General features: G+C 46.6%; 2 protein-coding genes across 6 annotated transcripts; both read right to left on the bottom strand.

The window, feature by feature from the left end:
• Positions 1-1,852: 1,852 nt before the first annotated feature.
• nrf1 (nuclear respiratory factor 1) lies at positions 1,853-23,181 on the bottom strand. Of its 5 annotated transcripts, none has more exons than XM_064344850.1 (12): positions 21,122-22,976; positions 20,046-21,049; positions 19,510-19,753; positions 18,632-18,746; positions 17,556-17,682; positions 17,049-17,189; positions 13,912-14,070; positions 13,404-13,610; positions 12,575-12,697; positions 8,374-8,531; positions 6,038-6,144; positions 1,853-3,633 (listed from the first exon to the last, which is right to left on the bottom strand). In XM_064344850.1, exons 2-12 carry the CDS (start codon positions 20,067-20,069, stop codon positions 3,473-3,475), a joined length of 1,566 nt encoding a protein of 521 aa, XP_064200920.1. In that variant the 5' UTR covers positions 20,070-21,049; positions 21,122-22,976; the 3' UTR covers positions 1,853-3,472. The 5 variants fall into 5 exon arrangements, with proteins under 5 accessions (XP_064200920.1, XP_064200918.1, XP_064200919.1 ...); XM_064344848.1 differs by having other exon boundaries at positions 6,020-6,144; positions 21,122-22,975; XM_064344849.1 differs by having other exon boundaries at positions 6,020-6,144; positions 12,575-12,685; positions 21,122-22,975.
• Positions 23,182-23,774: 593 nt separating this feature from the next.
• On the bottom strand, positions 23,775-24,930 carry LOC135259917 (uncharacterized). Its single transcript, XM_064344853.1, has 3 exons — positions 24,781-24,930; positions 24,336-24,394; positions 23,775-24,080 (listed from the first exon to the last, which is right to left on the bottom strand). The coding sequence occupies exons 1-3, from the start codon at positions 24,902-24,904 to the stop codon at positions 23,826-23,828; spliced, it is 438 nt and encodes a 145-aa protein (XP_064200923.1). The 5' UTR covers positions 24,905-24,930; the 3' UTR covers positions 23,775-23,825.
• Between the last annotated feature and the right edge of the window lie 435 nt (positions 24,931-25,365).

The raw sequence follows: 25,365 nt of genomic DNA, 5'->3' as shown, positions 1-25,365 counted from the left end.
AATGGGAGTGTTCTGTGAATGCTTGCATGGCCATTGGTCATCTTGTTACAGTACGGGAGGGGGAGGTGAGCCATCTGTGTGAATGGGATAAATACTTTAAATACTGACTGACAGGGTGGGTGTACCTCAACTTAGAATGGTGACGATAACACAAGGGTAAATGTGAAGGTATGGCAAGACATTGGGTAAAGGTAACGCAAGAAAATCTGTTTTGAATTCTACAAATAAGACCCAACTTGGTGTGATGAATTATATCAACAAATCTATTCTTTAAGTAGATCAATATAGAATATATATTTAAATTAACAATATATTACATTATAAACAATTAGGCTATTTTATTCATCCAATATCTCATTGCCAGTGTGAATATATTTCACCTTTTTCTCTTTTGTAAGATTTTGTCGAACAAAAAAAGAAATTAATTGCAAAGCTTATTTAACCTGTACGCTAGGTTGCTAAGATAGGCCACCAGAGCAAGGCTACAGACCCACACAAGCCTCTGGGATTACAAGTGCACATTTAGCCCTCCGTTGTCAATGCAGTTTAGTCGGCAGGGCCGAAGATGATGAAACATCTGTGGTTGAGCCAAAATGGCGGATGGTTAGGTCTGGGTGAAGGCGAGGCGATGTGGGTTTCTCAGAAAGCGCTCTAAAAATGGCTGCCTAATCCGGAGCGGGCGTGTCGCACGCACTCTCCCACTTGCTCTCCCCCTCTTCCGCCCCCTTCTCCAGGATGACCTCTCTGACCTCTGTAAACTGGTCACCTTGCCCGTCCAAAACCCTCCAGAGCACCAGTCTGAGGGGAAAAAAATACTGCCACAAATAAGCATCCCTCCCTGTGTATGTGTATGAGGAAGGGATATTCCTGGTGGAAGGCAGGATGGATTATATATTGTGTGTGTGTGGGCGTGTGTGTATAGCAGAAGGGTACAGGTCTTAAATCCTGGGTTTAACAAACAGAACGGAAGTGAGCTTATGATGCAACAAGTTCCCAGTCCGTCACGACAGGCTGTTTGGCAAAGGGGAAATGAGGCCAGAACAACCCCACCAGAATAAGGGGCAGTCTGCCAGTCTGTGGAGCTTCTTGCTTCAGTCAGCAGAAGCAAGTAGCCATGACAACAGCGGCCCGTACACTCATATGAAATGCCTCAGAACAGGAGAGCTGATCTAGGATCAGTATTGCCCTCTCAGCTCAGAATGGAGAAACTTATCCTTCAGACGGGAAGGCTGATCCTGGACCTCCACTGCTACTCTGAGGGGCTTCGTGCAGAGTAATACATTTTTTTTTTAAATAAAGAAATATCTTCCTTTTCTACACTGCATTTATGAAAGGAATGCCAGAATTAAAACATCCTTTGATGTTTTAATTCTGCCTTAGTCATTCACTAACTATCACAGCAAACACTTAACACTGTTCATCATCATTATTAGACACCGAGCAGAGACAGGACGTTGTACGCAAGTTTACGACGGTATTTGGCACACGGGAGAGATTATGCTGCCTCCTACATTAACATACAGATACAGTTTTCAAAAGCAGGATTTGAGCACATGTGGTCACATGGCACTGTCTCCAAAATAACAGGGTTCCCATACCAAAGGCCACTAAAACATTTCACGTGCTTCTCATATCCAAATGAGAACAGTTTAACTGTTTGTGACCATGATCTTTTTCTAGCATTTCCAAGGTAAAAACCAGTAACCGCTGCTGCTTCTTGGCATGGTTGTAATCAGTAAATACGTAAACATACCTACAAAATTCCAGCCAGAAACAAAAAGGTTAAGGAATGTGCCTGGAAAAAAAAACCAGTGCAAAAAGATCGTGCACAGAAGAGATGCACTTTCAGAACTCAGCCGAGAACAGTAGCCATTTTATTGAAGAACTTGTTGATTTGAAATTACAGGTATGCATGCTTCTTTCTGTCCGTTTCATATATGACTGTTTGGAGTGGTCAGCATGTTACCTGTGCGAACAGGAAATCTCCAATCTGCCCGCTGATTTGCATCTTCATCACAATTAGAAAAAATATCCTAGATGCAAGACATTTCTTATAATGCAGATACAGTTCACAAAAAAAGTAATGTCAACAAATCCTTTTTAATATTTATAAAACAGTAAATGCAAGCCAGCACTTTTTGCCCAAGTGAGAAATAAAATTATTTTCACTGTAGATTTGCTTTAAAAGGACACGCTGGAGGGGGGAAAAAGGTGCTCCTTGTGGCGTTTACCCCTGAATGAGAAACATGTCAGGGTCCTTTCAAAAAGACCGAATTTAAACTATACCGAGTCTGAACTGAACAATGGTGCAACTGTACGGGGGACCAGATGAACAAACATCTGTCCTTTCCCAAGTTAAAGCTCTGAAGACAGCTTCCTTTCAGCGAAGTGTGACCTGAACAGATGAGCATGTCAAGATATGGCAGATTCCTCTATGGGAAGGCCTTTCATCTGAACCCCAACAATGTAACCTCTGCCTTAGGCCATTAGGCTATAAACCCCACCCCTAACAACTGTCACCACGGCGACAACGTGACGGGCGGAACACCTCGACGGGCCAATTCAGAAAAGGAGTGGTTTTAAAATAAGCAAACAGTATCACAAAATAAAAAAAACAAAACCTACAAGAAATGGAAAGAAATATGTACAGATCCAACGGTTTTTTTTTCTGTGCACATTTTTAGCTGTGAATAACAATTCACTTTCATCTTACTGGTCTCTCTCGCTGTACCATGGAAACTTCAGGACATATCAGGACAAAGATCAGTTAAACTATTCGTAAACTATTCATAAGTTATATTTTCAAGAGTTCTTTGCACGATAAGAAATTAGCGGGAAATCCAGGAGGTACCTGAGGAATCTTATATGGACTCTAAGAACAGACAGCGGACAGTGAAAATGGCACACACTCAATGGAAATGGAACATACCCCCCAAAAAAACCTGTTAAATACACAAAAAAACAAAACAAAAAAAAAACAGGAAAAGCAGAACAAAAACTGATGTGCGTCACCGTCGCCTCAACATCCGGTCTCTTCTTTTTTGGGGTTACTTGAGTGTTTTTTTTTTTTTTTTTAAACCATGTAAAAGGTCACGAGCCTGAAGAAATAAATACTTCATATATCCCAGCGTTCATCGCTTGATTCCCAAAATTCACAGAGCTGGAATCGGAAGTAAAACAAAAAAAACGAACAAAAAATCAAAAAACTGAAAAGAACAAAGCAAAACAAAAAAACAAACACCCACCCCCCCGCCCCCCGAGAATCTAATTCTATTTACATTGTAAACAAAATGCATTAATAAATCTAGATTTTTATTTTATCCCTGCGAGGATAATTATTAATTTTACACTGTACAAATTCAGGTCCCCCACCACCGCCCCCTTCCAACGGACACCCAGGGGGGTATGGAAGCCACGCCTGTTTTTCCAGAGACAGCCAATGAGGGGAAAGGGGGGAGCGCGACCTCTTTCGTCACTGTTCCAAGGTCACGACCTCCACGGCCTGTCCGTCCAGAGTGACAGTGTTGTCTATGCGGGTGGCAACGGGCGCCATGGCGACCTGCACGGGTCGGTTGCCCTGGGCGAGGCTGGTGACCACGGTCTGGTACATGCTGACGGGGATCTGGACCAGGCCTGGGGGACAGAAGCGCAGAGAGGAGGACGGACACGTGAGCCTCGTTTCCATGGCAGCCGTGCGGTTTGAATAATGAGCCAGCGGAGTGCCCCGCCCAGTTTAGACACACGCGCGCACACACACACACACACGCACACGCGTACGGACACTGTGTGTCTGGCAGGCCTTAAACCTCACATCAGCTACAAGAAAATGTCCAGAGTTCCGTTGCTGGTCAATAACAGGTGGCTGCTTTGGTAAAGGGCGGGCGGGTGTATAATTACACAAGCACAAAATCACATTGGTAAAGCCAGAATTAGTGCATGTGTGAAATAAACGCGGATAAGTTTGAGGGGTAAAGAGCTACACTTGCAAAACAGGAAAACAGAACTTTATTTCACTTTAAAACATCTTTAGGAAGTTGGGTTCAGCCAGCTGCCCAGACTAGTCAATACCGGACCAGCTTAGGATCTGTCCCGTGTGTTTGCGCTTGTACAGGAGAAGCCTGCTTAAGGAGATCCCCGCACACAGTCAATCAGCGCTGATTTGGCTAATCAGGTCAGCGTGATTGCAGGGCTGGAGAGGAAGGCTCATTACAGAGTGAAGAGTGCCCCGCCTCTTCGCTTTCAACACCCCCCCCCCCCCCACACACACACACACCCTCCCCATCAACTGCTCGTCATTCCGTTACCGTGACAGCGAGGCAACCTCGCCCGCCCGAGAGACAGAGGCCCCAATCAGCAGGTAGCTACTCCAGAAACACAAGCTCTGATTGGGTCAGGGTGTGATTTTGTATGGCGTGCGATTGGGTAAGGGGTGTAATCGGGTAAAATGAAGCACAAGGGTCCAGAACCCTTGGAGAGCATTGCAAATGTCCCCCCCACCCCCACCCCCACCCGCAGGCTCATTACGGGGTCACCCCATTAGACTTGCCCGGCCCCCCAACCCTCTCTCCAAGCCTCTGAAGGACACTCCTGCGCTCTCCTCCGGTTAATGTTTCTGGTATTTGTGCCACTGGCGCTAATGAGCTAATGGCTTCCCAAAGAGGCGGCACACTCGTTGGGTAATTCGGGGGGCTGGCGTTGGAGAGGAAGGCGGGTCTGCAGAACCCCAACCTGACCAAACTGCAGTAAACTCAACTGCCTCACCTGGGTGACTTTAATTGCTTTTTTTTAACCTGCACATGTGCATATAAAATAACTGGACTGGGCTGGTACTGCCTTTTCTATATACATACTTTGTGACATCCCCTCCCCCCCCCCCCCCCCAAAAAAAAACTGAGGAGGACCCTCAACACAGAGCCTTGATGTGTGAAGTGTTTGTACAGGGAATACCTGCTGGAGAGGGGGGTTCCATGGCGACTTGTTTAAATAGCGTTAATGCCCTGCTAATTAGATCTATTGTTTAAATGCACTCCTCGCTCGTGTCCACTCACTGACACGACTCTTGTGTGTGTGTGTGGTTGTGTGTGTCTGTACGTGTGTGTGTGTTGGGGGTGGATGACAGCCATGCTGACAGCTGTCTGGGTGATTAGAGTGGACTGATAATGGAGAGGACCAAAGCTCTTTAGGAGTGCCCCGAGACAGGCCCCCCTTGGGGGCTGGAGGGGGCGGGGGGGGCATGGGGTGGGGGGTTGGACAGGAAACGATGCCTTAGGGCAGAAATGAGCTAGTGGAGGGGGTCAGGAGTTTAAACTGGCAGCTGGGGGGGGGGGGGGGGACACACCAGCAGCCAGCACACAACACCAGACTGCAATCTCCCTTTTTACCAGACCAACGGTCATCTTCTTACATTCCTACACGCTACATACTGTCCAAACTGAGCAACAGCTTTACTGCGGTCTCCGCCCTCTTCATTCATGGCCTACAGACGTGCCTTCTCAAAAACGCAACAATTGGTTGCCAAGCTATTTCACTGTGTGTGTGTATGTGTGTGTGTGTGTGTTTCACTCAGGGTAGATCAGGTAGCTCAAAGTCCAGGTGTGTACTCTCTTACCTGGTATTCCCAGGTTGGCAGTGCAGTGAGGGATTAGCAACACAGGTGAGGCTGATAGGAACAGGGTGGTACCATGCCTGTGCAGTGCTGAGATTGATATCAGCAGAGTAGTACAGTGCCTGTGCACAGCTGAAGCTAATGTAAGCAGTGCCTGTAGCAGCATCTGTGCACAGCTGAGGCTGATAGGAGCAGAGGGGTAGATTGCTGAGGCTGATGTAAGCAGGGTGGTACAGTGCCTGTGCACAGCTGAGGCTAATGTAAGCAGAGTGGTACAGTGCCTGTAGCAGCATCTGTGCACAGTTGAGGCTGATAGGAGCAGGGTGGCACAGTGCCTGTGCACAGCTGAGGCTGACATAAGCAGAGTGATTCATTGGCTGTGCACAGCTGAGGCTGATATAAGCAGGTATGTACCGCTGCCATCCTGCACACCAGTTAGCGCTCCCACGGCGGCGGCGGTCTCCCCTGCCAGGACGATCTGCCCCCCGCCCTGCAGCGTAGCCTCCGCCAACGTCGCTACTGCATGAGCTGCTGCTTCACTGCAATACAGGGCACAGAAATATACACTTAATATAAGTATAATATACACACTGCAATACAGAACACAGAGATACACACTTATACACACTGCAATACAGAACACAGAGATACACACTTATACACACTGCAATACAGAACACAGAGATACACACACTGCAATACAGAACACAGAGATACACACTTATACACACTGCAATACAGAGCACAGAGATACACACTTATACACACTGCAATACAGAACACAGAGATACACACTGCAATACAGAGCACAGAGATACACACTTATACACACTGCAATACAGAGCACAGAGATACACACTTCTACACACTGCAATACAGAGCAGAGATATACAATTACACACACTGCAATACAGGGCACAGAAATATACACTTATACACATTGTAATACAGAGCAGATACACATTTCAATGCAGAATTATACACACCAGCCCACACAATACTGAGTCAGAGTGAGTGGTAAATGCGCGGGTAAGGAGGAGGGGGGTTTGAGAAAGGGGCAGAATCACACACGAGCCTGCCTGCCACTTCTCTCGCAGTGTTAGAAATAAACAGCCAATCACACGGAATGCACCGAGGACAGAGTGAGCATGCTCCAGGGACCTGATCAACAAAGAGGAGGGTTATTAGCGAAAATCGCTGATGGAAGTCTAATTGCGTGTGTGTGTGTGTGTGTGTGTGTGTGTGTGTGCGAGGGGGGGTGGTGTGTAAGCTGATTTTCTGCCTTGGCTCTGTTCTGGGAATCTGTCACATCGGATCTGCACCTGTTCCACATTCCCTATCCTCCATCCATCCCCCCTTCCCCCAGGAAGGGCAGGATCACAGGAAGTCTGCTATCACAGAGGGGTGAGCTCACAGCAGGAGCTCACTCACACTGGTGCAAGCTCAAATAGGAGCATACAGTGGAGTTCAGTCAATAGAGTGAGCTCACGATTGGGGTGACAGGGTCACAGTAAGAGTGAGCTCACAGTAGTGTGAGATCACAGTAGGCATGAGGTCACAGTAGGTGTGAGATCACAGAAGGTATGAGGTCACAGTAGGTGTGAGATCACAGTAGGGACAGCAAAAACCTGCTTGAGACAACCCTTATTTCTTCTATTCATTTTAATACCACACCAATGGCCTCACCAAAAAACAGTGCTACGCTCTCTATTTATTTTAAAGCAAATTGCCCACAGCAAAGTTTGGATTTCAGAGTAATTTACAGGAACGATTCAGCATTTCCTGTACGTGTTTCCAGCTCCTCTTCAGTATCAAATAAAATATTCACTCATGGGAAAGTCTGAAACCGAACAGGCCTGTATGTAACCTGACTGGCTGTATCAGGCGGTACAGAGTGGCTCGATACCTGCCTCTTCAGCACATCACAAACCAGGCAGGAGCTTACCCTGGTGCTTCACAGCAATTCCGTTTGAATAAACAAGCGGGTAAAATGTCAAGTGCTTTTTTAAAGCGGCCGTGTCCGCGGGTTCCTTTCCCGCAGGAGAGGAAATGTAGGCCAAAGCAGGAAGCAGATTAGCATCCGCCGCGCTATCGATGCCAAACACGCCGACTTTCCTCTCGTTACCAGGGGATGGAGTTCCCATTTTGAGGTTACATTTCCATAAACCCAGAAAGAGAAGCTTTGTGGAAAAAAATCTGCATGCGGAGATAGAATTACCCCAACCCCCTCCCCAGTATACCATTGATTCAATAGCTTATTTTCAACTTTTCTATCGCTCTACATCTCTATGCGTCTACCTATCTCTATTTTTATTCTCCTGTCTACCATCTTCATAAAAATGTTGTCAAGGATGAGTTGAATATCAGTTTCCGGAACAGAGCAGCAGTTGGGGGAGGGGGGGGGGGGTGTTCCTCAGTGGAACAGAGAAGGGAGAGAGAGAGAAAGAGAGCTAGCGAGCGAGCGAGCAGAGAGATGGCTGCCGCTCTTCTGGGGTGGATGTCGAGCCGAGGGAGAGAGAGAGAGCTCCTGTAACAAGCCCCCCAGAGGGGCCGCTGATCCAGGGCTGGGGGGGGGGGGGGGGGCAAGGGGCTGACTCCAGCTGGGCCACTGAGGGGGGAGAGCGCTATGGAAACAGTTACTGACGAGCTACAAACAGCGAGTACGAACAGCGCAAGAGCAAGGCCAAAGAAAGCGTGATTCAAGCAAAGCGCCCGTCTGTAGATTCGTAAGGCGTTATTCCACCCAGGCCGCGCCCCTCCCTCCGTACCTGTTGAGCGCCATGGTAACGGTGGCTCCTTGCTGCATCTCCTGGGACGCCGCCACCGCCGCTTCCGCTAACGAGGCTACGGCCTGCGTGGCCTCCGACGCCTGCGTGGTCTGGATGGTCATCTCGCCCCCCTGCAGAGCGGCCCAGTTCTGCTCCACCTGCGCCAGACAGAGAGAAAGAGAGAGAGCGTTACACACTTACAAAGAGAGCGTTACACGCTTACAAAGAGAGAGTTACACGCTTACAAAGAGAGCGTTACACGCTTACAAAGAGAGAGTTACACGCTTACAGAGAGAGCGTTACACGCTTACAAAGAGAGAGTTACACGCTTACAAAGAGAGCGTTACACGCTTACAAAGAGAGATTTACACGCTTACAAAGAGAGAGTTACATGCTTAGACAGAGAGCGTTACACGCTTACAAAGAGAGAGTTACACGCTTAGAGAGCGTTACACGCTTACAAAGAGAGCGTTACACGCTTACAAAGAGAGAGTTACACGCTTACAAAGAGAGAGTTACACGCTTACAAAGAGAGCGTTACACGCTTAGAGAGCGTTACACGCTTACAAAGAGAGCGTTACATGGTTAGAGAGCGTTACACGCTTACAAAGAGAGTTACACGCTTAGAGAGAGAGCATTACGCACTTACAAAGAGAGCGTTACACGCTTAGAGAGCATTACACGCTTACAAAGAGAGAGTTACACGCTTAAAGAGAGAGCGTTACGCACTTACAAAAAGAGAGTTACGCACTTAGAGAGAGTTACGCACTTACAAAGAGAGAGTTACACGCTTAGAGAGCGTTACACGCTTACAAAGAGAGAGTTACACGCTTTGAGAGCGTTACAATGCTTAGAGAGAGAATGTTACACGCTTAGAAAGAGTTACACGCTTAGAGAGCGTTACAATGCTTAGAGATCAGGCTGCACCTCTCCCCATCCCTCCCTTCCCCCCTGTAAATGACTAAACTTAGGGTTGTAACTAGGCAGCTGTTTCATAGGTGACTTAGTTGATGCGCCTGTCTTAACGACTACTTGTATTTTTATTTATTTTTATTTTTCCATAGATTGCGTTGTTGCCGTTCTCGTTGTAAGTGTTAATCAGTTTAACCATCAGGGTCCAAGTTGAACTATGCGGTTGTTCCCTGTACTTGGACCGGTACTTCTCTCTAGGGGTTTCGTCATACTTGTTCCTGGTTATGGTTATACACTTTGTTGTACGTCGCTCTGGATAAGAGCGTCTGCCAAATGCCTGTAATGTAATGTAATGTAATGTAGAGAGAGTTACACGCTTAGAGAGCGTTACAATGCTTAGAGTTACAAGCTTACAAAGAGAGAGTTACACGCTTAGAGAGCGTTACAATGCTTAGAGAGAGAGTTACACGCTTAGAGAGAGAGCGTTACAATGCTTAGAGAGAGAATGTTACACGCTTAGAGAGAGTTACACGCTTAGAGAGAGTTACACGCTTAGAGAGCGTTACAATGCTTAGAGAGTTACACGCTTACAAAGAGAGAGTTACACGCTTAGAGAGCGTTACAATGCTTAGAGAGAGTTACACGCTTAGAGAGCGTTACAATGCTTAGAGAGAGAATGTTACACGCTTAGAGAGAGTTACACGCTTAGAGAGCGTTACAATGCTTAGAGAGAGAATGTTACACGCTTAGAGAGCGTTACAATGCTTAGAGAGAGAATGTTACACGCTTAGAGAAGTTACACCTTAGAAGTTACATCTTAGAGAATGTACACTTAGAGAGAGTTACCGCTTAGAGAGCGTTCATGCTTAGGAGAGATGTTACACCTTAGAAGGTTACAATGTTAAGAGAGAATGTTACCCTTGAAAGTTACACGCTTAAAGTTAAACTTAGGAGCGTACAATGCTATAGGTGAGAGATGTTCAAGCTAGGAGCGTTACAATGTTAGAACAGATGTTCCGTTAGAAGGTTAACGCTTAAGAGCGTCAATGCTTCAGGAGATGTCAGCTAGAAGAGTTACACTTAGGGCGTTACATGCTTAGAGAGTTACACGTGAGGTTACACGCTAAGAGCGTCAATGCTTAGAGAGATTAACGCTTAAGAGGTTACACGCTTAGAGAGCGTTACAATGCTTAGAGAGAGAATGTTACACGCTTAGAGAGAGTTACACGCGTAGAAAGAGAATGTAACACGCTTAGAGAGAATGTTACACGCTTAGAAAGAGTTACACGCTTAGAGAGCGTTACAATGCTTAGAGAGAGAATGTTACACGCTTAGAGAGCGTTACAATGCTTAGAGAGAGAATGTTACACGCTTAGAAAGAGTTACACGCTTAGAAAGCGTTACAATGCTTAGAGAGAGAATGTTACACGCTTAGAGAGCGTTACAATGCTTAGAGAGAATGTTACACGCTTAGAAACAGTTACACGCTTAGAGAGCGTTACAATGCTTACAGAGAGAGTTACACGCTTAGAGAGCGTTACAATGCTTAGAGAGAGAATGTTACACGCTTAGAGAGAGTTACACGCTTAGAGAGCGTTACAATGCTTAAAGAGAATGTTACACGCTTAGAGAGCGTTACAATGCTTAGATAGAGAATGTTACACGCTTAAGAGAGTTCACGCTTAGAAGGTTACAAGCTTAGAGAGGAAGTTACACGCTTAGAGAGATTACAGCTTAGAGAGCGTTACAATGCTTAGAGAGAGAATGTTACACGCTTAGAAAGAGTTACACGCTTAGAGAGCGTTACAATGCTTACAGAGAGAATGTTACACGCTTAGAGAGAGTTACACGCTTAGAGAGCGTTACAATGCTTACAAAGAGAATGTTACACGCTTAGAGAGAGTTACAATGCTTAGAGAGAGAATGTTACACGCTTAGAGAGAATGTTACACGCTTAGAAAGAGTTACACGCTTGGAGAGCGTTACAATGCTTAGAGAGAGAATGTTACACGCTTAGAGAGCGTTACAATGCTTAGAGAGAGAATGTTACACGGTTAGAAAGAGTTACACGCTTAGAGAGCGTTACAATGCTTAAGAGAGAATGTACACGCTTAGAAGAGTTACACGCTTAGAGAGCGTACAATGCTTAAAGAGAATGTTACACCTTAAAGATTACACGCTTAGAGAGCGTTACAATGCTTAGAGAGAATGTTACACGCTTAGAGAGAGTTACACGCTTAGAGAGGTTACAAGCTTAGAGAGAGACATGGTTACGCTAAGCTACTGCTTAGAGAGAGATGTTACACGCTAGAGAGTTACAGCTTAGAGAGAAATGTTAGAGAGGAGTTACACGCTTAGAGAGGTTACAGCTTAGAGAGAGAATCGAAAATACACTAGCTTAAGAGAGAGTTACACGCTTAGAGAGCGTCAATGCTTAGAGAGAGAATGTTACACGTTAGAGAGAGTTACACGCTTAGAGAGGTTACAATGCTTAGAGAGAGAATTTACACGCTTAGAAGAGTTACACGCTTAGAGAGCGTTACAATGCTTAGAAGAATGTACACCTGAGAGACTTAGAGAGCGTTACAATGCTTAGAGAGAATGTTACACGCTTAGAAGGTTACACGCTAGAGAGCGTTACAATGCTTAGAGAGAGACGTTACAAGCTTAGAAGAAGCGTTACAATGCTTAAGAGATGTTACACGCTTAGAGAGAGTTACACGCTTAGAGAGCGTTACAATGCTTAGAGAGAGAATGTTACACGCTTAGAGAGCGTTACAATGCTTAGAGAGAGAATGTTACACGCTTAGAGAGAGTTACACGCTTAGAGAGCGTTACAATGCTTAGAGAGAGAATGTTACACGCTTAGAGAGAGTTACACGCTTAGAGAGCGTTACAATGCTTAGAGAGAGAATGTTACACGCTTAGAGAGAGTTACACGCTTAGAGAGCGTTACAATGCTTAGAGAGAGAATGTTACACGCTTAGAGAGTTACACGCTTAGAGAGCGTTACAATGCTTAGAGAGAGTTACACGCTTAGAGAGAGTTACACGCTTAGAGAGAGTTACACGCTTAGAGAGAGAATGTTACACGCTTAGAGAGAGAGAGAGAATGACACAAGCACACGGAGAGTGATACACACTCAGAGGGAGAAAGTTACTTACAAAGCAGGAGAGTTACACACAGCGAGAGAGAGAGAGAGAGAGAGAGAGAGAGAGAGAGAGAGAGAGAGAGAGAGACACCCTCACAGAGTGAGACATACGCGCTCACTCTCGACCCAGGGCCTCACCTCTCCGTCGGTTACCGTGGAGTAGTTGACCTGGGCGACGGTAACCGTGGTGGGCAGCTCGGACGCGTCGGCCAGGGTGGCGACGGTGGTGCCGGTCCCCACCTGCGAGTACAGTACGGGGAGCAGCAGGGGGGGAAGTAAAATATCAAGTGTATTTTTGGGGAAGAGAGAACACTTTCAACAAGCCACAGTCTATCAGAAAAAAAAGCATTCAATCTGCTGTCAATCAAATTCAGTTATGGCACTGCTGAATATGCATTCGCTTCATATCCCACTGAATTTGGAAGGAACAGGTGTTCCTTACAGAAATGCAATATACTGCAAAATACTCTAGACATGTGGAATTTACGCTCTGCATATGTGACCTGAAATTAACAAGACATTTATAAAATACAAAGCATTATCTGAAAACCTGCCTGTCTCCCCCTTTATTCATTCAATTCACATCCGTGGTAAAAGTGAAGCACGAATCATTCCGGCTCCTGCTATCCATTACTGACATAACACTGAATAGAAACTACACACATCCTCAAGAATGAAGGCCTTGGATTGATTCTCATCAGCCCAGCCTAATCCAGGCCAGGAAAGCTCAGCCTAGCCCAGCCCAGCCCAGCCCAGCCCAACAAATCCCAGCCTAATCCAGCCCATCTTGACAAAGTCCAGACCAACAACACCCAGCCTGGCCCGGCTCAGCTCGAAAAAGCAAAGCCAAACCTTTTTAGCAAGGTCCAGGCCAGCCTAGCTAAGCAAAGCCCAGCCTATCCCAGCTTAACAAAGCCCAGGCAAGCCTCGCTTAGCAAAGCTGGACCCAGCCTACGCAGAGACTCACTTGTATGAGGGACACAGTGCCGTCGGGGTTGCTGATTGTCTGAACCACGGTCTGGGAGGGGACCAGGTGCGCGATGCTGTGGGTGGCCGTCGTGGCGACGTGTTGCTGGGAGACCTGCTGGTCCTCGAAGGCGTAGAGCAGGTCCTCGCGCCCGTGCTGCTTGTAGCAGTTCTTCACGATGGTCCGCAAGGCCTGCGTCCATGACACCTGTTTCCGACACAACAAGGAGGAAAATATAAAAATCAGATATTGGTATACGATTCCGAGAAGAAAGAAGACACCAGTCCCCTCCCCTTTGTTCCTCTTCCCTGAAGACAGTACCCAAGCCCCACCCTCTTTTTTTGTCTCTCTACCCTGGAGACAGTCAAGCCCCACCCCCTTTGTCTCTCTAACCTGGAAACAGTACCCAACAATCCACGCTGGCATCTAAGATAGAAGTCTCCACCCCTTTTTCTTCCTTTTCCATGGAGACAGGCCCCAGACTCCGCCCCCTCTCTCTCTCTCTCACCCTCTGCTTCTGCTCCTCCGTGCGGACGTCGCTGCGGACGTTGGCCCAGGGGATGTCGTCCGGCCACCAGATGGGCTTGCAGCTCTCCTTCCCCCAGCCGGGCTTGCCCCGCCCCGTAGAGTACTTCAGCATCTCCGGGATGAAAGCTCTCAGCTGGGCCTGAGGAAGAGAGAGAGGACGGATGGAGAGAGGGAGGGAGAGGGAGGGAGCAAGGAAAAAAAGAGAACAGGAGAAGAGATAAACATGGTGGTCAAAGTGACTGCAGATCATCAATTGTGACACGAATAGAAGGTGTATTCATACACACACACAATCGATAGCACAGCCTTAGAGCTCAAAGAGAAGTCAATTCTATTGAAACAAGTCTGGGTATATAAATGGGCATAAAAATGAGATTTCTCCAGAATAATCAAATTCCCTCAACCAGCACAATACTTTTGCTCAAAGTGAATAATAAAAAAATAAATAAAAAACCAAGAAACTTAAAAGTGGACATTGCATGCATAACTACCTAAATATGAGAAGGACTGAAACCACTTTATTAAATGTCCTGGGCCAGAGATGAGAGGAGAGGGGGTTTACACGCAAATAAAAGAAACCCCCACTTCCGTCTCTGACCCAAGACAATCAGGGGCAATTAAGTAATGACGGTAGCTTAGGCAATCCCATAATCCCCCCTGATCTGGGTTCAGACCCCCCTCTTTGGAGGCTGCTAATATTTTGGGCCTAAACCCCCCTTCCCCACCACCCCAGACTGCCCACCTGCTCAGCTCCTTCCAAATGAAGATGTCAGCACGTTTTAAACGCTCCCACCCTTCCCACTCTAAACTCGAACCCTGGATCTGGGCAGAATGAGCTTCCCCGGATGAGCTGTATTACTATCACAGTTGTTCCCTGGGTTTCAGGGATTCAGGGACTCCCCTTCTCGATTAAAAGCACAGGGAAGGACAGGGGAAAGGAGTCTGAGAAAGAGTGACCTGGCCCAGTGAGAGAGAGAGAGAGAGAGAGACTGACAGCAAACAAGTAAGGGGGTGAGAGACTGAGTGAGAGAGAGAGAGACAGAGAGAGACAGAGAGAGAGAACAGTGCAACAACACTCAAGGTTAAAGCAATACAATGGTGCCTGATTGCTGCATGACTCTGTGCAAGAAGCTTGTAGAAATTCTGGAGTGGGCTAGAGAGGGTGGGAGAGGGGGAAGGAGAGGCCCCGTGTGTGAGCGTGAGAGAGAGTGTGTGTGTACGCGCATGGTGTGAGTGTGTGTGTGTGTGTGTGTGTGTGTATGGGTGTGTACCCGTTCGCACTCAACACACCACCGGCACCAAACAAATCCACCAACCTGGAGATTAAAAAAAAAAAAAAAACTTCCAAATGTCACATCTGTGGTTTAGTTAAGTCTCAGAGTCCAAGAGGGTAAAATGGAGAAGTGTGCGTGTACGGCAGCCGTGTACGGCAGGTAGGTATGGCAGGAGAGTACGGCAGCCCTGTACGGCAGGTAGGTATGACGGGAGAGTACGGCAGGTAGGTATGGCGGGAGAGTACGGCAGGTAGGTATGGCGGGAGAGTACGGCAGACGCAGCGGGTCTCTAAGAGTGCCGCCGTGAGGGCCAGGAGCCGAATGGGCACGGCTTTAACGAGGGACGAGCGAGAGGGACGCCAGAGAGAGCGAGCAGGACGCCCGAGCCCACGCGTAGCCGTAGTTGGCCGGGCGGACCGGCGCTCCGTGCGCCACACACCTCACCCCGAGCAGATGGCGTAATTACGGGAGAAGCAGGCTTAAGCAGAGGCGCGGTGGAGAGCGCTCCTCAGCTCTGCGGCTAATCCAACAGGGAGCCAATCAGCACCGGGGCGGGGGAACGCTGAACTGCAGGCTGATGAGCTCAGCTTGGAGGGGAGGAGGGGGGGGTTCTGGGTAATTACAGACACGCACAAGCCAGGGTTTCACCTGCCAGCCCCCCCACCTCCTACCTCACGCCTCTCTAGGCCACGGGCCTATGGGGCCATGCCACCCGTGAGAGCCTCCCACATCCACCTCCACCTCTACCCCCACCCGTACCGGGACCAGTGCCCCCAGGGCAGCTCCTCTGTAGTAAGGTCTGAAAAGCAACGAGGCCTTCAGGGGCCCAAGTAATGAAGAGGGGTATGTGTGTGTGTGTCTGTGTGAGAGAGTCTGTGCGTGTGTGTAAGAGAGTCTGTATGAATTTATACAAGAGTGTGTGTGTGTGTGTGTGTGTGTGTGTGTGTGAGAGAGTGTGTGTATGAGTTTATATCAGTGCGTGTATGTCTGTATGAATTTATACAAGAATGTGTGTGTGTGTGTGTAGGATGGTACTTATTCTCTTTTCTGTGTCCAATAAAAAAAAAAAAAACCCAACCCCTAGATTCCACATTGTCTGTCAGGTCTAAGGCCACTTCCTCATTGGCTGGCCCCGCCTCTCCTCCGCTGAGCTGTCTCTCATTGGCTGACCCTGCCTCCCCTCCTCCGGAGAGGAGAGGAGAAGAGAGGGATGGAGGCAGAGGCGTAGGCGGAGGAGGAGAGGGAGGCAATCGCACGTACGCTGCGTGGGCGGCTAGGATCCTGTCTCCGTCAGCACCGCGGCCCGGTAAACAAACGTCACCTCGGGGGGGGGGAACGCCTCGACCCTGAGCAACCCCCCCGGCGCGCTTATTATTCTCTCTGCGGAAACCAGGATGTGCTCACAGTCAGCACAGCACGCCCTGCACCGAGCTTCGCAAGCCGCAGGGAAGAGACCACAACGCACATTCATGTACTTCCTGTTTTAGCCTGTAGCCGTCTGCATACAAGCAGCACCATTGCACGGCTTTTGTACAATCGGCCTGGCGACTACAGCAGTTTCAGGCTGTAGATTCAGAGCAGTGCGACTCGAGAAGGGTGTGAGTTCTCAGCACAGGGGACGGGACGGGTGTTCCATAAGAGGACGACAAAGGGATCGCTTGAGTTGATTTAAGGCCCAAAAGAGTTTCAGCTACTTTCATGGTCCGGGGAGCTGGGACAGTTACAAGGCTTTGGGGAGAGGAGAGGAGAGAGAAGAAAGATAGGGGAGAGAGAGAGAGAGAGAGGAGAAAACATGTAAGGGAGGTGTGCATGGAGGCGTGGCCTTTTGGGGGTGGGGGTTCACCTGCGTCATCTTGTCCACGGAGACGGGGATGCCGTCGATGGTAAGGGGGGGGAGCTCCGAGCCCAGCTCTGGGGGTGGGGGTGCGTGCTCCGCCAGAGCGTTCTCCAGGTCCTCCAGGATCATGCTCTTATACTTCCTCACCTGGGGGGGGGGGGGTATCAGGTAATCCAGGTGAGGGAGGAGCAGGGGATGCTGGGACAACAGCAACAGACAGATCCCTATACGCACACTCACAGTCAAAATGGTGGAGATGCAGGTTTCTCTGCAGGTGGCACAGAGATGCAAGACCCACACGAAAAAACAAAAGCAAACGAGCAACCCCATATTTTACATATGAACCACATATATGCAAATATACATTTCATATACGAGCGTATGAAACACTGTCCATTCCCTGGCTGTACCCAAAGGAGGGGAGGAGGCAGGTTTGAACCCAGGGCAGGTAGGCCAGGCCGGGGGGGGGGGGGGGGGCTGGGAGGGGCAAGGCAGGAAGAGGGAGGGACTCACCACGTTCTCCAGGGGCGCGGCCCCGAACACTTTGAACACGGCGTTGGGTTTGGAGGGAGAGATGCACAGGACGATGGCCTGCTGTCCCACTCTGGTGGTGTACTCGTCTAGAGTGGCTCTCAGTTTCCTACAGAAGAGGCACAGCAAATCAAACAAATTAGCCCAACTGCTAACTCTGTAAAACTGGCTCGTACACCCTGCCAAATAAACAAAGTGGTGAATGAGATTCCGTAGTGTCTCCACCTGCTCAGCACCCCGCTCTCCCTACGGTTTTTGTTCTTTATACGCTGCATACACAATGGAAGACGGGGATCACCTCCATCTGCTGGTAGCTTTTATGAATTACACACATTATACACTGAAAAATTACTATTCATGGTTGTGTTATTTTAACTGATGGACAGGGATAATAAGCAAGGACAACTGAATATGACCATACATGGTTTATGTTTTAAAATGCGTATGGTTTATTTTTTGCGCATGAGCCAACATATACTATCCAATTGTCGCAAAATTTAAAATGTATAACGGTTTACAACAGCTGGTCTCGAACTCTAAGTTGACTTTGACGAGTTCGCAACATTCATCTTATTAAGCATGCGGCCCTCTTCCGGACCCAAGGGAGGCCCCGCCCACTTTGGCACGGGACCAGCTGTGGCGCAGTAGCGTGCGCTATCTCGCGAGGGACCCGTAAATTCAGCGCCCCGACCTCCCACGGGTCCTTGTTAGCGTGCGCGCAAATGTTTGTGCGACTCGATTTTCAGCCCTACCTGGTTTGTGATGAGTATGCGGCCACAAGATCTTATTTGTAAGGGCGTGTTTAATGCCCTGGTACACTACCTCTTATTAATATGTGTGGCTTGGCTACACATTCGCTGAGAATTATCCCTAACTCAACAGACTTTACACAAGTGAATTAATTTAGTTTGGATACTACAGGTTGGAATATTCATACACTGTTTGTCATGGTACACACTGGAATCACTGTGTTTACACAATAAAACAACACTAGTTGTATGAACATATTTATGCTCATATTAAGATTACTGTGTCTAGGCTCCAGGTAGAAGGCTCACCTGAGGAGGCGGGTCTGTTGTCTTTTTCGGATGGAGGGGTTGGACTCAAAGATGTGCGGTCGTTTCCGCTTCTTCCCTGTTGCCACGGCAGCGGCTGCCGCCATACCAACGGGGCCTGGGGAGAGATGACAGGCAATGTGACACGTTCGCATCTTAAGGTCCTTCACAGACGTTCTTATCCAGAACAACCTAAATGCTTTTCATTTTTTACATACTGGCCTTTCTCACAGCTGGATTAAAAACTGTCAAATTAAGCACCCTTGGTCAAAGGTATAGCAACAGTGCTCCCATTTGGGAGTTGAACAAGCTCCCTAACCATTATACAAAACTGCTGGGACACATTTTCAGAACACAGCCCCCCAAGGGCTTCCTTGTGTCCCATTTCACTCTCACCCTCACACACCACCTTAATAAACCCCTGGAACTCAGCCGTAGGCCAAACTCCCTTTTCCAGATGGATACTACAGACAGTAACCTTTCAAGTAAAAGCATCCACAGACGTCATAGTGCATTGTGTCATAGCTGATTAAATGATTTATATCCCCTCAATACAGACCACGCGCCACAGGGACAGCTATACTGTAAACACTCCCATATCCCCAAAGTTCCACCCCAAATCACAAAGCTTTTTTGTGTTACAACTGTGTCATCTAGTGGACAATTATATAACTACAACTGTGAACACACACACACATTTTGCCCTAAACAGTAGCATTGTGACTGTGAATTCGTTAAAATCATGATTACTGTTAGACCGGGGAATTATTTTCATGCAATGCTCAGCTCTTCTGCTGCTGGGAAGCGGACTTATTTTGTTACACAGAGTGTGAAGGAGGACATTTCCCCGCGGGTGCGGGGGGGGGTAGAGCGAGCCTCACCTGCGGCGGCCAGGTGAGCGGTGACCTCATCGGCCCCCGTGGAGTTGAGGATGTCGGAGTCGTCGTACGCGTCGTCCTCGGGCGAGGAGGGCGAGTCCTCGTCGGCGCTCAGCATGCTGTGCTCCGTGTACGTGGCCACGTGCACCTGCTGCACCTGCGCCACGGCGTGCGCCTCGATGGTGGTCATGTGCTCCGTCTGGTGCACTGTGTGGTCCTCCATTGGCTGAACCTGACCTGGAACACACTGAGTGACACACACACATACGCAAGGACACACAGATGAGCAAGCACACACACATACGCACACATGGATGGACACACACGCGCGCACACACACTGCAATTAATCCCAGTAGTAAAGGGTCACACCAACTAAGATTACACACAGACACAGATGTATTCTAGATACTTCATCTTTTATTATTATTTTCCCCACAGGTAAGTTCCAGAGATGCACCCCAGTGTATCCAGCTACACAATATAAACACATCCTACACAGCATAAAGCAAGAGTAATCGTGCATCACCGAACACTCACCAAATCTCCCCAAAGGACGAGCATGTCACCGACACCTTTTTCTATAACATCATATTCCAACTCCACGGTTCAAGATAAACGAAAGCTTCCGGCACCATTAAAATTACAGCCTTTCATATCACGTGCTGGCGGCTAGCGATGCCTTGATAATGCGCGCTCTTCCAGTTCACGGCGGACGGCTAAATGCTTAATGAGACGAGCGGTAAAACTTTCTGAGGCGGGAATTCGCAACTGCCGAGATGACAGTAGAACCCGAAGAAATCCCCCCAAGCCGCGGCCAAGCCCGGCCTCTTTTCTATCATGCGGTCATTACACAAATTACGCCTTTCATTGCGGCAGTATTTGATCAGTTTTCCAGTGTACATTCCACCACAACAAACGCTGCAGATGATGAGAACGCCAACATAACAGGCTTGTAAACTCAGACACCCACAAGCAGGGCTCAACGCTAACATTTTTTTCCCCAAGGAGGACGTCTTTCTAAGTTGAAAAATTTAGGAGCAGACCACCGTATCCCAATTAGCATTCCAGTTAGCATGCATTCATTTTCAGAGCCCCGCCAAGCGCTAGCAAGATATGTCAATTCTGTGAAAACTGGTGAGATTCTACAGGCAGGACCATCAAAAATAAAAAGGTGAAAAATGGTCCTTGTAGCAAAAACAACCTGGCCCACTACTGTGGTGTGAACAGCAGCGCTATATGGGGGTTGGGGTAATTCCTAGTGCCATGACTGAGAGAGACTCTCCAAAAGTTGTGCTGTCATTGTGCAGGCATGGGGTGGCCCAACATGAGATATTTTCATGGGGCTCAAAATCCCTGTCAGTGACCCAGGGTGTGAATACCCCAGTCAGTCTCCAAGTGTGTACAAAATAATACAGATCTATTATAAGGAATTATAATGAGCAATACATATTCATGCAGAAATAAACTGGCCCAGCAGGCAATGCTCAAAATCTTGCATTTGCAGGTGAAGTGTTGGTGAAGGACTAACTACTGCCACCTACCTATGCACTTGTTGTACGTCGCTCTGGATAAGAGCGTCTGCTAAATGCCTATAATGTAATGTAATGTAATACAGTGGAGGAGACAGATCTCACGTGCTCGCTGACCTGCAGAGGAAGAGATTCTTCCACATCTGCTGTTGCACCGCAATGTACCAGCAAGGGGCGCCAGTAAACAGTATACTGCAAATAAACTGAATGGATGCAAGCGATCAAGGATATAGTGATACAACAACTTAACTGTACTATGTCGTGGTATGATACATTCTCTCATTTTAATTTTATTATACATTTAACCTACAGCATAAATCTGCAAATCTATATATAGCCATAGCATCATCACTGGAGAAATGTTTTAAGATGCATAAATAATTAGAAAATACTGTGACCGGTATATCAAAACAAATCACTCCAATTCCGTTAAAGCAACACGGTTAAACAAATGACATTGAACAAAATGAAATACAGCTACCAGACATAAACTTTATTTTGTGACAACTTCATGTGACTACGCAATCCAGTGTCAACGAAGTAATATTCACAGTCAAACACAGGAAAAAGAACTATACAAGATCGAATCTTCATAGACTCGGGCTTACAATTTCACAAACGAAGTAGTGTATGGGGGAAAATATTAAAATTAAAATACACACCTAAAACTCCATGCAATGTGTTTATTTGGTGGGGTTGTCAGTTTGAAAAAATGCATGGCAAATGTAAGTGATTCTGTGGGAAACTACATTTAACTTCATATGCAAACGGGGTGGACGCGACGTCCAACTTAATACTACTTTTACATAGATATACTGTAGATGTATAAATATGTGTTGAGGGCGGGATATTACACAACCATGTTAAGACGCGCACGAATCAGTTTTAATTTAACAAAATTAATTCGACGACATAACTAGCATGCTTTAGTTGAAGGGCTGCCTAGTTTTCACCAGTCAGTTATTCATAAAGTTTCCTGCCAGCTAGATGCCTGGCCATATCGTTGAGAATTTGAGACAAATACAATTATACAGCGTTAAATTAACATTAGCTAGGAGGGACATAAGATAGGCAAGCTAGGAGACATACGGTCCCATTTCAAAACGTAGTTAACGTTAGATCTTGCATTCATTATCTTCCATTTCCCCAAGTCTGATGGAAAAACTTCCTATATAGTTTCCAACTAAAGCTCAAAATAAATTATATGATTTCGCCTTCTTAATTTTATCAGTTCGCAGTCACCATTCGGTCTCATCCTCCACCAAACCTACAATTCGATATTTTAGCTAGCTAGCAGGCTAATGTTACCAAACAAGATTAGCCATGAATTAACTGCCGTTTAACAGGCCACTGCAACAAATCATACACTATATTTCGTTATTGTATGTTGTCTCGATAACCCAACTAGGAGTTGAGTAGAATAAAACGACAGTTTAAAAGGAAAAGCAACATTATTCACAGGATGAATGTTTTACCCTAGCTATTCCTGCTAACGTACAGCTAGCTGGCTAAAACGCGCGCTTCTTTCCGTTTTCTTGCTTGACATCACAACAAAGAGATAACTAGCTATTTTCACAACACTACACAAAATGACAAAAGCATTCAAAAACTGGTCAGAACAACCACTCAACACGCAGTGTCCGGTGAAGATGCAACCGAGCAGCTATCTAATCGCCCTTGTTGAGGGACATTTCTAAACTGAGCGCCATTAGCTTCCGACCAGCCACCCAACAGCGATAAACCAGCAAACCCGGGCCTAGTGCGGCCTGCAGCGACATCGAGACTGCATTCGTGCTTTATCCAGGCTTATTGTCAATTTAACCATGGGTCTGTGTTCCAAATGCGTGAAAACCACTTGGAAAAAGCCCATTCTCGCCTCGCATGAAGATTTTCCCCCAGCCCTCTATCACCCTTCTGCTGCCGGGTTTGTTGGTGCGGCTGCGCCAGGGCTGAAATAGCTGGAGATTGCGCGGTAGGGCACTAACCTCAGAGCGGCTGCGCTACTTCGGGCCTGCGCCGTACGGTGTGGAACGGAGAATCCGAGCTCTAATGGAGGACAAAGAGCGGCTGGCTCGACAGCACACTGCAGCTGAAGCCCCGCGTCCCCGTCACCCCCCCCACAAGCACACTACGTCACACGGTAGACGTTGCGACGAAGAGCGCCATATTGCGAAGGGGAGAAGAGAATGTGTACAGATCGAATCTAAAAACAATGTACAGGTTTAATTTAACGCAGATTGGGTAATTTCAAATACCACATTAGGCTAAAATCGGATGGAGGGAAATTGAAACATCATTTGATTTGCCATTTATTTCGTTACCATGTGTGGCCAGTAATTTACATTGGTGATCGGTGGCTGTTGGGCTAGCTAGGCTAAGGATCTGTGTTGAATATATCACAGCTGTTTTCTTTGCCTCGGTTTTGTCCACTGTCTGTAAAATATGATGTATTGTAGCTTTGTCTTAAGGATGTGTTTTATATCTGCAATATGCATGAGCATATATTGTATTTTATTGCATAAACCAAATACAGCAGGCGATGTTCGTATTGATGAACATACACAATATGAATCGATACACTATCATAATGTAGCTCAGTAGATAAACTCTTTAATATTGACTACCCGAAATTTACAGTTTATCATTAAAGTAAACACGACCACCCTAAACATTAATCATGTCCGCACATTGAAAAGTCCAATACCAAGTCATCATGCGACTAAATACAAAGACAACCATCAGAACAATGTGTTTGTTTTATTAAAAATATTGGCACGACTGATTACACTCATTTTTTCTTCTTCTTCTTTTTGCCCTTCTTTCCTTTCTTCTTTGTCGCTTCGGGCCAACCGAAGCCTCTGAATTCCAGGCAATCCACTGCATTGTGGGAAATGTAGTACGCATTCTCCATGGCAGCTGGACTGAGAATATCCACCTCTTTTTTGGCAGTTTTGGCACTAGATGACCTCTTTTTGGGGGACTTCTTTCTTTTGCCCTTTTTTGCTCGTGCAGCACTGTGAGACCTTGATTTTCGAGCCGTTGGCTTTGAAAAGGAGATCTGACAATTAGATAGGCCTTCCTGGGCACAGGAACAACTCATGTAACTATTCGCCCGTAGTCTTACAGTGGTACCATATAGCCTAAATAATATGTATAAACTCACGTTGTGCAATCATTCTTGAGGAGCAATAAAAACACATGATTATCTTTTTGCATTTTGGGGACGACAAAAATGTCAAATTACAGCCTATTTTATTGCACAATAAATAAATAAAATTCGACATATTTTCTACTTTACCATTGTAAATATCGCTTTAGTTTTGCAGTTCAATGACGACTTCGTTCGGCACTCATTTTCTGTAAAGGGATGACACATAGATTATAAAATAGCCTATTAGTCGCAGAAAGAATAGCCAATTGTTGTGCATTCAACGGAACGCAATTAACAAAGACCCAGATTTGTGGTCGTAACCGCACCATACGAACAAAGTAAAATATGACTAGCTAGTAAATTAAACATGTAGCCAGCTGAGATTGTAATCCGAGCAACAAGTAGTCCACTTAGTGCGTTATTAATAATTGAACAAGTGTGCAAATTAATTGGGTGATGAAAACTTAAGACAAATTTGAGTCGAAGTTGGGTAACGTGACCTCAGTTACCTTCTGAATAGCTTGGGCTACGTCGGAACATTTAGAAAACTGAGAAATGAGTATTAAATAATACAATACGTAATCATACGAACCTCCTTGGTAGTCTTCCCTCACTTTCTCTTTCACAGGGTGAGGTCTTTTTTGTTGATGTAAGGTTGCCTTAGAGACCATTTTCAAGCCAACCTGGCCTTGTAATTCGCTTGAGAGGTTGCGCATTCTCCGTCGGGTTTTAGTCGCGGTCTCGTGTGTCGCCGCACGAACAGTCGCAATGTGGTCCGTTGACAGTAGCTGAAATTAAACCGTAGGATTATCGCATCGTATCAATTTATAATGATCCTGTTAAATTTACAATTGTCATGCATATTATTGGCATGCATATTATTATTCCAAATATTTGGGGTGAATTATAGCTGAACTAATAGCCTACTGAATGTAGTCTGATATACTTAATTTTATTCTGAAAGGCATGCAATTGTAATAGAGCGTAATGTAATGCATGTCCTATCTAATAATTAAACAATTGTATATATAGTCTTGAGGGCAAGTTCACATTCTACTTTTTGACTAGGCCTACATCAGGGACATTTTTAAAGCTCATAAATTCCCTCAAACACTGTTGGACAGGCCAGTTGTATTAAAGTGCAGCTTTCTACTTCCTAAGGATCACAAGTTTGACA

This window comes from Anguilla rostrata, chromosome 7 (assembly GCF_018555375.3).
Source record: "Anguilla rostrata isolate EN2019 chromosome 7, ASM1855537v3, whole genome shotgun sequence".
In the NCBI taxonomy this organism is placed as follows: domain Eukaryota; kingdom Metazoa; phylum Chordata; class Actinopteri; order Anguilliformes; family Anguillidae; genus Anguilla; species Anguilla rostrata.
Note: the sequence above shows the minus strand (reverse complement) of the source record. Positions and strands in the feature narration are given on the sequence as shown.

Coding starts and splice junctions, on each gene's coding strand:
- LOC135259917 (XM_064344853.1), bottom strand. CDS start 24,904: ATGCGCAACCTCTCAAGCGAATTACAAGGCCAGGTTGGCTTGAAAATG. Junction 24,395..24,780: donor GAGGGAAGACTACCAAGGAG/GTTCGTATGATT, acceptor ATCCCTTTACAG/AAAATGAGTGCCGAACGAAG. Junction 24,081..24,335: donor CTAAAGCGATATTTACAATG/GTAAAGTAGAAA, acceptor TCCTTTTCAAAG/CCAACGGCTCGAAAATCAAG.
- nrf1 (XM_064344848.1), bottom strand. CDS start 20,069: ATGCTCGTCCTTTGGGGAGATTTG. Junction 17,190..17,555: donor CCGCGCCCCTGGAGAACGTG/GTGAGTCCCTCC, acceptor CCCCCCCCCCAG/GTGAGGAAGTATAAGAGCAT. Junction 14,071..17,048: donor CCGTGGACAAGATGACGCAG/GTGAACCCCCAC, acceptor TCTCTTCCTCAG/GCCCAGCTGAGAGCTTTCAT.